Source organism: Ursus maritimus, unplaced genomic scaffold, assembly GCF_017311325.1.
Source record: "Ursus maritimus isolate PB19 unplaced genomic scaffold, ASM1731132v1 scaffold_26, whole genome shotgun sequence".
NCBI lineage: Eukaryota > Metazoa > Chordata > Mammalia > Carnivora > Ursidae > Ursus > Ursus maritimus.
Window position 1 is genome coordinate 39,263,829 of NW_024425119.1, and position 13,819 is coordinate 39,277,647.

A 13,819-nucleotide genomic window follows, 5' to 3' on the forward strand; every position below is an offset into this window, starting at 1 on the left:
TCTAATAAATAAATAAATAAATCTTAACAACTCTAGGAGATAAGCACTATTACTGACTCCAAAGAGATAAAAAAACTGAGACCTATGATAACTTACCCAAAGCCATGCAAAAAATCCAAACCTAGACATGTCTGACTCCAGAGCCCATTCTCTTAACCACTAAGCTTGACCCCTTAAGGATAAGCTAACCAGAATAAAATACACCCAAACAAATCTGTTAGGTATTAAAATACAACACCGAATTTTATAATCTATGAAATATTACATAAACACACCAAGTTGCTCACCATTAATTTTACACTCCCTCATTTGAAAATATTTAAGACAGTACATTTAGAAATTCAAGTCATGAGGTTAAATCTCTTCTCAAAAAGAGTAATACAATGCCAAAAATTAAATGAAAACAAATCAGTCATTTAATAATGTTCGCTAAAGAAATAAAATTTATTTCCATCGAAAGGCAAGTTCTCTATCTTCCACGGTGTTAGAAACATGCTTTATCTTGATCTGAGTGGTGGTTACATATACATACAATAAATAATGCAAAAAGTAATCAAGTTGCACACTTCGGATTTTTGTGCTTTACTGTCAATCTTCAATAAAAAAAAATTTTTTTTTTAATTTAAAAGGCAAGAGTTCCAGGCTCCAAAACATTATGAACAAAGAAACAGAACAAAATGAGAAAAGTATTCACAACATATGACATACAGCTTTAACATATATAAAGCTCATATAAATAAGAAAATCAGAATAAAAGAGAAACGAAGAGAATCAACCATCAATTTTTAAGTCAATTCTTCAATTTCTGAAAACAATGACCTAAATAGGCATAAGAAGCTCAACTTCACTAATTGAAAAAAATGTAAATTAAGAAAATAATTTAGGATGCCCTCTACCTTGTTCACCACTGTATCCCAAGTGCTCAACAAGTAATTAAAACTTAGTATTTCCTGATGTAATAAATATGTCATTTGTGAGGATGCAGAGAAAAGGACCCTCTCTTCAGTGCTGGAAACAATGTATAACTGATACAATCTTTCAGTAAGGCAAATTGATATGACAAAACAATGTACACTTGATAAAATCTTTCAGTAGGGCAAAACTGACACAACAAAACAATGTATACTGATATAATCTTTCGGTAAGGCAAATAGACACAACAAAAATTTTTTAAATGCAGCCCTGTGGACACAGTAATTTTATCTATAGGAATTTATATTAGAAAGGTCATGTAAGCCATACACTCTACGTACCAATTTTATGTAACATTATTTACAATTACTAAACTAGAAACAACCCAAATATCCACCAATAGGGAGGTGAAATAAATTATGGTAACTACACAAAGAAATACTATGTGGCCATTTAAAATACAGCTGACCCTTGAACAACACTGTTTTGAACTGTGTTGGTCCACTCCTATGGATTTTTTTCCTATAAATACAGTACAGTACTGTTACTGTATTTTCTCTTCCTTATGATTTTCTTAACATTTTCTTTTCTCCAGCACACCTTTTTTGTAAGGATTCAGTATATGATACATATAACACCCAAAATCTGTGTTGTGTTATTGGTAAGGCTTCTGGTAGTTAACTTTCCGGGGAGTCAAGAGTTATATGTAGATTTTCAACTGTGTAGAGGTAGATACCCCTCACCCCCGCTCTGTTCAAAGGTCAACTGTAATGAAAAATCACTATGAAAAGATATCCAGTATATACTGTTAACTGATAAAGGCAACTCACATAAGAGTAGTATAGTCAGAAGTTATTTTTTTAATAGAAACATATAAATATTAGGTATATGTACACAAAAATGACAAAGACACTATATGACAAAACATTTATCAATGGTTACCTCTGGAGGCTGGGATTACAGAGGAGCTTTCACTTTCTACATTATACATTTCCGTATTAATTTTTACTGTAAACATTTATTACCTTTATAATGAGAAAAAAAATAACATGAAAAACGCATGGGAGCTTGACAGAACAAATACCAATGCTACAACAATGTATTAGGTCCTCTCAAATTTGAACTTGGATTTATCACAAGTCTTAAAACTAAGATATTAAAGAGTGATATTTTTGATCTGTTAATTCCAGAATGTGCCTGAAATCAATTCTCTAAAGAAGATCAACAATCCTAAATTTTAAAAGTCACTGGATTTTGGAAAAGGTCATGTCATCCACTGGAATTTCCCTGTATTTCCTGGATAATTACCAGATCATTCATTCATTCAAGTTTACTTGGAGGATACACAGAAAAGTGAGTCTCTGTCCTTGCTGAGCTTACTACATAGGAAATAAGGAAAAATATTATTTAAAAAATAAAAGGAGTATACAATATATATGTGCATAAAGTGCACAAATTGATTTGAGATGTATTTCATCCTGCATTTCAAATCTTTACCATAATAAAAGGGAAAACACAAAGAAAATGTTCAGAATTGGCAAGACAGCTATGTACTTCTCTTCAAATTTCATTCTTTATCCACTACCTTCTATTCTAGAGCTATGAGACAGACATCCTCATTAAATGCTTTTCTCTGTCTTAATAAAACTGCTTCTTGCAATCAGAGGTAGGGCATGGCTGGAGGTAAGAGGTCTACTGGTAGGAGAAAGCCAAGCTGACTGGATAATCAGTAAAAATTGGGAATACTTAATCCACAGAGCCAAAGGGTTTCTAGTGCAGTTACTCCCAAAACTGAGTATGCCAATATCTTACATTACAAGAGCAATATCTAGTGTCATAGATTCTCTTTCCATGGTATTAAAAAAAAAAAAGAGCTCAAAGCCTATCATCCTAAGGGTAAGTCTTAAACACATTTCTTCAAAACATAACCTTTCTTTAAAAAAAAAGATTTCTTTTCTTTGACTCACAAGCCCACATGAAGTATTCATCAGGTTTAGCCCTATTACCTTGTGATTTTAGTAAACAAATATAGTCTTACCTGCAACTGGGATATCACTATGCACTCGCTTCCAAGTCATTTATAATAATGTTAAATAGGACCATTTCAGGTATCAAAACTGAAAATAGCACTATTTACAATTCTGTCCAGAAAAAAAAAATCCCTTTATTACTATTATTTTCTTTTTCCTGTCTCAAAAGTCACCCCCCCATCATCACAAAATGTGCCTTCCCTCTCCAATCAGTCATTGACTGCAATTATATCAAAGGCTTTTAGAAAATCTATATCACTTACATTCACTTGTTTTCCTGTGGCTACATTATTATTTACCACTTCAAAAAATACACTTAAGCATCTTCTCCCCTTTAATGATCCTCTCCCAACCCAAAAATTTAAGTGTTGAATAATCTATTCCTTTATTAGAGAATCCACCTATTTCAAGGATGCATTAAACCTACCAAATAAATACCCACTTTACTGGAAAACTGGAAGACTGGATTCAGTGGGACACATAATGAAAGTGATCAATCCTATTTTCTAAACTTCAAATCCCAGTTTAGCAACAAAGATCAACCTTCTCACCCCACACACACAGGAAGTTGCTGGAATAGATCACAAAATGATTATACCATACGAAAAAAACAAAACAAAAAACTTACGTTTCGATGGAACTGTGTAAAGGACTGAATCATGTAGAATCGATGCATGTATACTATAGCAGTGTTGATAGTCAATTGTGAGCTAAAATGTTAAAGTTAAGGCCCCAAAACAGGCAGGGAGAACAATTCCCAAAAATACAACCTATATATCCTCCCAAAAGGACCATGCGGCCAAACACAATACATGCTTCTAAATGAAAATCATCTTTAATTTCCCAAATTAAAGAGCAAATCTGTCTTCTTTCACCAAATTATTAACCACCAAAAGACACTTAACATAATGCCTTACAACCAGTATTCAATATGTAAATTTGCTGAAATGATAAACAAGCAAGCTTCTTAGCACGTGTGGATCAAGGAATATAAAAAATTTATGTGGACCTAAACCTGTCATTTGCCTCCTGAAAATCCTGCAGTGGTGATCCATTAGCTTAGGATATCTCTTCACATGACCTGTAACACCCTCCCTGATCTGCCCCTAGGTATGTCTCTACTATCTCCTCACTTTCTAAGCTCCAGGAATTAACTTTTCAGTTGCACTTGTCTGTGGCAGCTAAGCCTTCTCATACGGTGATCCCTGGAAGCAGAAACACTGTGGAATGATTTGATACTCATTCACTGACAAAATTTTAAATGCCTTACTTCTAAAGCCCTCAGAAGACAATGTGGGTTATTCAGGGAAGAAGTTGTGGTCCCAAAATGTCAACAACCTTAGTAACAACACACACATAAAAAAGGGCTAGAACAGAACTTCAAGCAAAAAGCTTAACTTAGTACTGTCCATGCTTAGGAAACAAATCGGATATCGGTAACAAAGAGGACACCTCTTTTGAGGTGAGCTCAACTTTAAGATATAACAAACATTACTGCCAGCCACTCACTGAAATAGGAGCTGCACCCAGAAATAATTTTTCACTTCCATAGTGGAAAGAACTTTAAAACTATGTAAGCTTTCTCTGCTACAAAATGAGTATATTCTCTGACAAAAATACTTGAAGGGAAAAAAAAATCACTAAATTACCTGATCTTCGAAATATAGAGAAAACAAATACAAATTAGAACTCTGAGTAAATTAAAAACTCAACATTTTGTAAATGGTTTTTTAAAACATTAGATCCCTGGGTCTATATTCTTACAAACAGAAACTGACATCCTTCTGTCCTCTGAAATTCCATAAAGTTTTAACAGTAGCTACCATTTGAACATGAGTGCCCGGCATTTTCTTAGGTATAGAAATTACACACAAGGATTATCACTCCATTTTACAGACACGAAAACCAAGAATCTGACAGGTTTCTTAAACAGCTAGTAAGTGGAAGGAACAGATTTTGAACCACAGGTGGGGCATTAATTCTAGGCCACCCTCTCTTCGTAAGACTACAGGTCTTGAATTTCTCAACTCTGTTTACACACTAAGTTCAAGAGACAGCCATCAACAGTGAAACCTCCACCAAACCCCTAGAGAATAGCGGAAAAGTAGAATCTCTACGTCACTAGACCAGGAGACCAGAACACAACGAAAGGGGACTAGGAAGGGCTAGTTAAAACACAAAGCTGCGAAGGATACGAATTCCCAGCAAAGCTGGTGGCACTGGTGAGCGAGCGGGAAATTAACTCCGCCTCGCTTCCCTGGCGCAAACACTGAATTTCAGCCCCCCCCCATCCGAGGCTCTTCCACCTAGACATTCAGCCCCTGCCCACCCTCTTCCCTCTTCCGTCCGACAGAGCCTGAGGCCTGGACGCCCGAGCAAGGCGGGTCTGACTCCAAGGCCGGAGGCCTAGGCCGCAAGGATACACGTTAAGACGTTGTCCCATGTCCTGGAGCAGATTGGCTGCCTGCTGGCGATGAGAAAGTTCCTTATCTGGGTCCATGCCAAAACGACGGGATGGGCTATTTTCCAGCTGTTCTCGAGTAAAATACCACCGTTTGTTGTTGTTCTTCCTCTCTCCCTCCATAGTGCTTCAACCAGAAGGCAGCGGCGGAGGCTGCAAGCACTTCCCAGCGTCACCTAAGCGGCGACACACATCCGCTGTGCGGGGGCAACTGCGACGTGACGAACTTCCGCTAAAAGGTGGACGGCTAGGTTGTGACAGGCTTCCGCAAAGGAGGGATAGTTAAACAGTCTACTTCCGGAATGGACCTCGCGGCAACCTGTAGCCGGGTTAACAGCCAGTAGGCGACCAGGAAAGACCTTGAGTCTAGGACGCAGGCGCCAGTCATGTGACCCTTGGGCGGTAGGGTGGGCGTAGAAGGTCTCGTTCGAAACCACGCTTCCTCCCGCGAGAGCTGGGTTTAGCTTTCGCGTGATGGACGGGGTGGCGAGGCAACTGTTGTGGCGGGATAAGGCGCCCGCCCACGCGCCCCTCGGCGGTTCCGCGGAGAACTTCGTTTGTGGCGGAGGTGGCGATATAAAATGGGGGAGATAGCGAACTTGACAGAGAGAGCAGGTGAGACTGTCAAAACTGAAAAAAGTAATCAAAGAGAGTGGAACTATCGTATATCGTAATATAAAGCAACTAGAAAGCTCTTGGTGGTACCCATTTGCAAAGCCGCTTTACAACATTTATCTAAAACCTTGAAAAATTCCTATATTTCACCACAGTGATTCAACGTAAGGAAATGAAATTTAATTAATAGTGTTAATTTAGTGAATACCGTGTTCCAGGCACACTATTGACAAGTATACAATTTCATTTAAAAGGCACAACCGCAAGGGGTAGTAACATTTCAATCTGTGGACGAGCGAACTAAAACTGCTCCTTCATTGTGTAAAACTTCCACCTCCACCTTGTACACGTAAGAATTTGTAAATTCCTGTCCTCCATCAAGAACCATCCCAGCTGAACGCCTGATGCCTGTTTGATCCTGGGCAAGATACCTAACCTCTTTATGCCTCTTGTATAAATGTAAATAATAACAATAGTACCTACGTTTTAGGTTGTGAGGAGGATTAAATGAAGATACAATTAATTAAAAGCCTTTATAATAGTACCTGGCTCATAGGAACATAGAAAACATGGAGTAGATGTTATCTTAGTATTTATTACATTAAAATTGAGTTGTATCCATAACACCTACCTAATACAGTCCTGGCCCTAGTAGTCAATAAATGTTTGTCAAATGAATGCTCACAACACCCTACAAAAAGAAACCGGGGCTTGGGGAAATTAAGTAGTTTGCCCTACTCTACACTGCTTCTAAGTGTTGATTTTTAAATAAGTCTAATTCCATTGTTCTTTCCGTTCTAGCAAACTGTATTCTTTTCTGAAAGAATTTACCTTAATTAAATTTGGATAGTATTAGAATCCTTTGACTTTTATAGTATTTTTAGTTTTTTTCATTTTAGACATGGCTGCTCCCACTCAGTTTGATTCTAATTCATTCTCAGAAGTATTTCCTTCCATTTCAGGCCCTTCTTTGCCATATATTATCTATAATTAGCATTAGCTACATTTTACTCCAGAAAAATTGAGGTTCAGGAAGATTTAAATGACTTATTTCAGGTTACAACATGTAAAAAATTTATGATTTCGAACTTCTAACATCACAGACTTGTTTAATAGAATAAGCATTTTTTTTCAATTATGTAGTCATTGTATTCTTTTTTTTTTTTTAAGATTTATTTATTTGAGGGGCGCCTGCATGATGTAGTCATTAGCGTCTGCCTTCGGCTCAGGGCCTGATCCCAGTTGTCTGGGATCGAGCCCCGCATCAGGCTCCTCTGCTGGGAGCCTGCTTCTTCCTCTCCCACTCCCCCTGCTTGTGTTCCCTCTCTCGCTGGCTGTCTCTCTGTCAAATAAACAAATAAAATCTTTAAAAAAAAAAAAAAGATTTATTTATTTGAGAAAGAGAACGAGCTGGGGGGAGGGGTAGAAGGAGAGGGAGAAGCAGACTCCCTCCTGAAGAGGGAGCCCTGTGTGGGGCTTGATCCCAGACCCTGGGATCATGACCTGAGCCAAAGGCAGACACCTAACCGACTGAGCCACCCAGGCGTCCCAATTATATTGTCTTTTAAACAGCCAAAATTATTTCTCCGAGAACCCTCTTGCCTATTTCTCTGACCTGTGTTTGGTTCTCCATTTTTTAAAAAACATTTTATTTATTTGGGAGAGAGCACAAACAGTGGGAGGGGCAGGGAGAGGGAGAAGCAGACTCCCTGCTGAGCAGGGAGCCTGACCCCCCCCCCGGGGGGGGGTGCACAATCCCAGGACCCTGGGATCAGGACATGAGCTCATGACCTGAGCCGAAACAGGCCTAACTGACTGAACCACCCAGGCGCCCCTGGTCCTCCATTTAAACTCTTGGATTGATGGCTCCGTTTTGAATTTGCTATCCTGGCTGAGTATACCAATTTTCCAAGAAAAAGTTCTGGTATCTGTTAAGTTCTAGGCAATGCAGGTGGTAATCAATGGCTTGCCATATAGAAGACCGGGACCTGTGTAACTAAGAGAAGGGAAATATTCTTTGAGAGGATAAATATTTGAAAGTAGGAGGCAGTAATAACAATTGCTAAACAAGAGCTATTCTTTTTTTTTTTAAACCCTCAACTATTTCTATGTGTACAGTTCCATAGTGCCAGCTATATTCACATTGTTATGCAACAGGTCTCCACAACTTTTTCATTTTGCAAATCTGAAACTTTATGTCTATATGCTTCATTTCTCCCTCCTCCCAGCTCTGACAACCCCCATTCTACTTTGTGTTTCTATGAGTTTGACTGCCTTAGGTAAAGATGTAAGTAGAATCATACAGTGTTTGTCTCTGTGACTGGCTTATTTCACTTAGTATAATGTCCTTAAAATTCCCAGCTATTCTTTTAACTATCTGTGTGATTTTTTAAAAAAAGATTTTATTTATTAGAGAGAGACAGCACTTTCGGGGGGAGTGGGAGAGGCAGAAGCAGACTCTCTGCTGAGCAGGAAGCCAGACATGGGGCTCGATTTTAGGACCTCGAGATCACGACCGGAGCTGAAGGCAGATACTTAACTGACTGAGCCACCCAGCTGCCCTTAGCTGTATGATCTTAAATGTCATCTCTGGATCTTGATGGGACACGATCTGGCACACAGTACGTGTTCAGTACATGTTTATTGTCAAAATAATGTTAACCTTCAGATAAATTGCCCTTAAAGAACAATTGACAAAATCTTAGAGAAATTTTCCTTTTTTTTTTCTCTTCTTTTTTAAAATTTAAATAGGACTCTGTTTCCTATAAAAGAAACCTATGAGGCTACTTTTTGTATTCACTAGACTAATCTTGCTCCAGATACAGGATTATACCATATTTCATGGTTTGATCTCATTTTGCATTGTGCTTATGAATGTCATATTTCAGCCATGTTGAATATTACCATCTCCTGTTGAAATAATTTCTTTCCAACATTTATATAGTCTCCAAATTAAAACATGAAAAGATGGTGTGCCATTTGTAACTATTCCAAATTCCACAGTCAGTTGATGTCATACTGATAGCTTGAACTTGGCCGTGGTGTGTGTACTGGTAAATTATTAACAACCAGCTATCCAGAAAATAATTGTATGTGTATGTATACATATATAAGTTCAAGCATGAACTTACTGATATAAAGGATGTATAGCACACATTTATAAAAAATACAGTTTGCAATCTTTATTATAAATTTCTTATAGCCAGTTGATTCTCACAGGATGCTTTTACTCGGTTTTGCCAACTTCTTGATTCAAGAACCAACCTGTGATTGCATTTGACAAATGAGAATAGCTTTTTTTTCAAAGATTAATTTATTTATTTGAGAGAGGGGGAGCGAACACACATACAAATGAGGGAGGAGCAGAGGAAGAGAGAGAGGGAGAGAATCCCAAGCAGACTCCCTATTGAGCACAGATTCCCATGCAGAGCTTGATCTCAACACCCTGAGATCATGCATGACCTGAGCCGAAATCAAAAGTTGGGTGCTTAACTGACTGAGCTACCCAGGCACCCCAGCAAATGAGAATAGTTTTGACTGTTGGTTGACATTTTCATTTGCATTAATCAGTAAGATAAAAGTGAAACAATAAGGGGCCAAGCGTGGAGCCTGCTTTAGATTCTGTCTCTCCCTCTCCCTCTCCCTCTCCCTCTGCCCCCTCCAAAAAAAAAGTGAAACAATGAAACTTATGTTGGAACTTCACTTATTTGTCAGTGACTTAGGCAACATCTTTGCTGGATTGGATAATGGTTTTTGAAAACCCGAAGAACCTTTCAATTTTTATGCTTTTGACAATTTAATGGGCATACACGATATACTTTTAATCTACGTTATTTACATACTATCACTTTCTTAAGTCTAGTCAACAAAATAATAAATCAAGCTTTTGCCTGCAGTGTTTACCATTTCTGTAGTCTAAATTCTCCCATTATGGCCAGTTTCAAGCTACCAATATGACATCACTGAGCATGGACTTAGAAAGAGATGAACACACCATCACATAGTATTTCCTCTGTATAGATACAATAGACAGGGACTTCTGGTTTCCAGTCTGATATGTAAAGAGCTTGGAAGTCATTGCTCCTGTTCTTATAACAACAACAACAAAAAAAAACCTGAATAAACTGCAAATCAACAACCCTTGTTAGATCAAGCAGAGAATTAAGGGGACAGGGCAAACCACCACAAAAACTGGAGAGACAGACTCAGAAGAAGCAGAACAGAGATCTATGGCTTACTGAGAGCAAAAACTACTATTGAAACCAGCAACTGGTGGGAATACATAAAGGGCAATTGACTAATTGCTGGAGAATGAACTTGCTCTAGATTGAGAGACTTAAAAAAACAAAAAGGAAAAAACAAAACCTCTTGAGGGCCCCCACACTTTCATGAGTTTTACCTCCAGGAACCCCATAAATCTTACTGTGAAGATTGGAGAAAAATCCCTTTGTCCTTCTGGCAGGGAAAGGGAAAAAAGAGCTACTTGGAAATAGACCCAGAGAATTCATTTACCCTTAACAAAGGCCTGTCCTCAATGGAAGCTAATTAACAGAGCCTAATCAATGTAGGAAAAGGAAAATAACCAACTCCAGCATTTGTGAAGGTCACAGTCCGGCGGGGACACAAGCTTATTAAAAAACTGAGACCTGATAGGATTATAAAGTCCTTTTCTCGCCCCCCCCCTTACCAACACATCAGTAGATCTCCTACGTAATAAAAGGGGATTACAACAGAAAGAACCACAAACTCATACCCTGTTTAAGAAGGAGTCTGTACTGCGTGCTCGGTCGAAGAGGACGACCTTCCTCGATAGAGGAGGACCGTTCTTCAGTCAAGGGTATACGAGTAGCTGCGCTCCCCTGCCAGAACCTCCAAACAAGCTCTCAAGAAGGAGTCTGTAAGGAAACCCAAAGACAACAGGGGAGACCAAGACATCAGAGGAAATTTTAGCCTCTGATACCTACAGCCATAACAAAGAGGATACAGCAGCTGAACTCCTAAACAGATAAAAGTAAAACATCCATTTCTTCTACCCAGTATATCATGTCTAACTTTCTACAAAAAAAATTAGAAGGCATGCTAAAAGGCAAAAAATACAGTCTAAAGAGACAAAGCAAGTATCAGAACCAGAGTTATATATAGCAGAAAGTATTGAATTGTCAAACTGGGAATTTAACTGATTAATATGCAAAGGACTGTAATGGAAAAAGTGGACAACATGCAAAAATAGATGAGTAATGAAGCAGGGAGATGAAACTAAAAATCAAAAGGAAGTGTTAGAAATAAAAAACCTGTAACAGGGGTGCCTGGCTGGCTCAGTCAGTATAACATGCAACTCTTGGTCTTGGAGTGGTGAGTTCAAGCCCCACGTTGGACCTAGAACTTACTTTAAAAAAACAAACAAACAACCACTGTAAAGGAAATGAATGCCTTTGATGGGCTTACCAATACACTGCACACAACCAAGGAAAGAATTAATGAGTTTGAAGATCTGTCAATAGAAACTTCCCAAACTGAAAAGCAGAGAGAAAAAATAATAAAAACAACATAATATACACATACAATAGTTATAACGTCATAAACGTAGATAATAGTAAAATGTAGTAAAATAATTAGGAAGAGATGAGTTTTTAGTATTTACTAACTTTACTTTTCATATAATTTATTCAGTTGTAAGTTTAGATAATTTTAAATAATGGCTTGTTTAACAACCAGCTTGCAAAATTCCTGAAAATTTAAGAGGCAGCTCAAAAATCAGTATGAACTGACTCAGCACACCACTGCTTGAAATAACTTAGACTCATTGGAAGTACCATATTCACATTTAAATACTATTTATGTTTCCGTTATATGCTGAACATTATGCTACGAAAATTTGCATACATTATCTCATTTAATTCTCATAACTCTGAAATAGATACCGTTGCCATTTTTTAAAATAAACAGAGGCTTAACCTATTCAAACTCAGATACTAAGAATATGGCAAAACTAATATCTGAGCCCAGCTCAGTGCTCTTTCTAGTCACTGCCTTCTGAAATTTACAGTATAATAAAGACTGGGGCAAGAAAAAGGGTAACTGGCACTTGAGTCCTCCATTTTTCTGAAGTTATTTAGCCCACTCCCACTCCAGATCTACTGTGAGCCCATGAATCCTGTGTCTCCTTTAGACAAAGGGAGTGTTAGTCATAGTAATTCTTTAGGGCATTACCATGGTTACCAAACACAAAGTCCATTGCCCCAGCCTGAACATTCCAGAAGAGGACAGGGAGGAGCTGAGATGGCCTTCTTCAACTTATATCTATTGGGATATCAAAATTCCTTTCGGAACAAGAAAAGGGACACAACTGAAGAAACAAGTAAGGGGAATATAGGGTAGAGGGTTAGAAGAGCTTCTTCTTGGCCATTTTTTTTTCTACCTTGAGTTAGAGCTTTATTGCCCATAATTAACAATTACACCAGTCACCAGTTAAAATTATGGAGTGGGGAGATTATCCATTGAGTTTCCCTCTTCTGTCATTTAATATCCTTATTAAGACATTCAATCTGTTCAACTGAATAAATGTTCATTATTATTCATTTGCTCATTTAGTTAACATTTACTAAGTACAGTTTTGTGTCAGGCTTTCTGTTGGTGACAGGATGGATAGGATAAGGTCTCTGCCATAAAGTGGCTATTGGATAAAGATAAATATGCAAACAAAAAATTTGCAATATAGTATATGAATAAATTAAATATGGAATACTGTGGGACCACAAAAGAGGAAGTACCTGATACTTTTGGATTTGAATGAGCACAGGAGAATCCTTTAGAAAAGACTTCACACAGGAAATGCTGCCAGGATGATGGGAGTTCGCCAAGTAGACCAAAAGGGAATATTGCACAAAGGAACAGAGTTGAGAGAGAGACATATTCACTGAACTCTAAGTCCTTGGGTACAGATAAAGTATAAAGAAGACAGATGCTGGGAAGTAAGCATTGTAAACTTGGCAGGGGACAGATAATTGAGGATACTGTTAGCCGTGCTAAGCATTTTAATTTTATAGGGAACCACTGAAGGATTTTTAATAGGCAGTGAGTAAATATCTGGTTTTATTATACCCACAATGCCTAGCAATGTCTAATACATAATGCTATAATGCTCTAATACATAGAGATTTAATAAATACTTTTAGGTAAATAAATTAATAAATGATATTTTAATGACTAACCGGAAGTTAGAGGAGGCTTTGGAGGAGATGTGACAATTGGTTAAGGTCTTAAAAGGTAAATTGTTTGAAGGCACAGAAATGGAGGAGAAAGGGTATTTCAGACAGAATGGAGAACATATGTGAAGGAAATTAAGTGTAGGCAGGTATAAAGCAAAGTTTTATTGGGGTGAGGGTAGCGGGTAAGTATAAAACACAAAGTTAAGATTGAGAGATACTAATACTGTATAGGACTCTATTAGGCACTCTCTATCCTTTTTCTAATGACAACAAAGAAGCTCTGTTTTACATATCTAGCTTTCAGGTAAGGTTTGTACAAAGGGTCCCACTGGTGGACCCTAGAAATCCCTTAATAGCCCCACATCAGCCCTCCCCCGCTGGCCCCCACCTGTCCCAGCATTATGCCATGGGGCTGCTATTTTCTCCATATAAGGAGCTCTTCACCCTCTCTCAGAGAAACACACTTGGCCTGCTCTATAAATTTTCCTTGTTCCACGAATAGGCCTCTCCTGGCTGCTCCAGCCCTGCCTAACCCTACTAGATGGGACTTCTCACTATGAGAGAACTAAGCAGCAAGCCTGGGGTTTTCCTAC

General features: G+C 38.1%; 2 protein-coding genes across 3 annotated transcripts in view; one reads left to right on the top strand and one right to left on the bottom strand.

Annotated features, from left to right (window-relative positions):
* CCNT1 (cyclin T1) overlaps window positions 1-5,642 on the bottom strand; it is a 30,554-nt gene extending 24,912 nt beyond the window's left edge. Inside the window, exons 1-2 of the mRNA XM_008704523.2 lie at window positions 5,366-5,642; window positions 3,571-3,652 (exon numbers count right to left, since the gene is read on the bottom strand). Of these exons, the coding sequence (XP_008702745.1) occupies window positions 3,571-3,652; window positions 5,366-5,526 (243 nt within the window). The 5' untranslated portion in view covers window positions 5,527-5,642. The remainder of the gene's footprint in view (window positions 1-3,570; window positions 3,653-5,365) is intronic.
* A 244-nt stretch (window positions 5,643-5,886) lies between these two features.
* Window positions 5,887-13,819, top strand: part of TEX49 (testis expressed 49) — a 35,771-nt gene continuing 27,838 nt past the window's right edge. Inside the window, exon 1 of one of the 2 annotated variants that reach the window (XM_040642391.1) lies at window positions 5,887-6,018. In XM_040642391.1, coding sequence (XP_040498325.1) covers window positions 5,985-6,018 — 34 coding nt within the window. In that variant the 5' untranslated portion in view covers window positions 5,887-5,984. Of the gene's footprint in view, window positions 6,019-12,209; window positions 12,377-13,819 lie in introns of those variants that run through there. The other variant, XM_040642392.1, reaches the window with a different exon arrangement.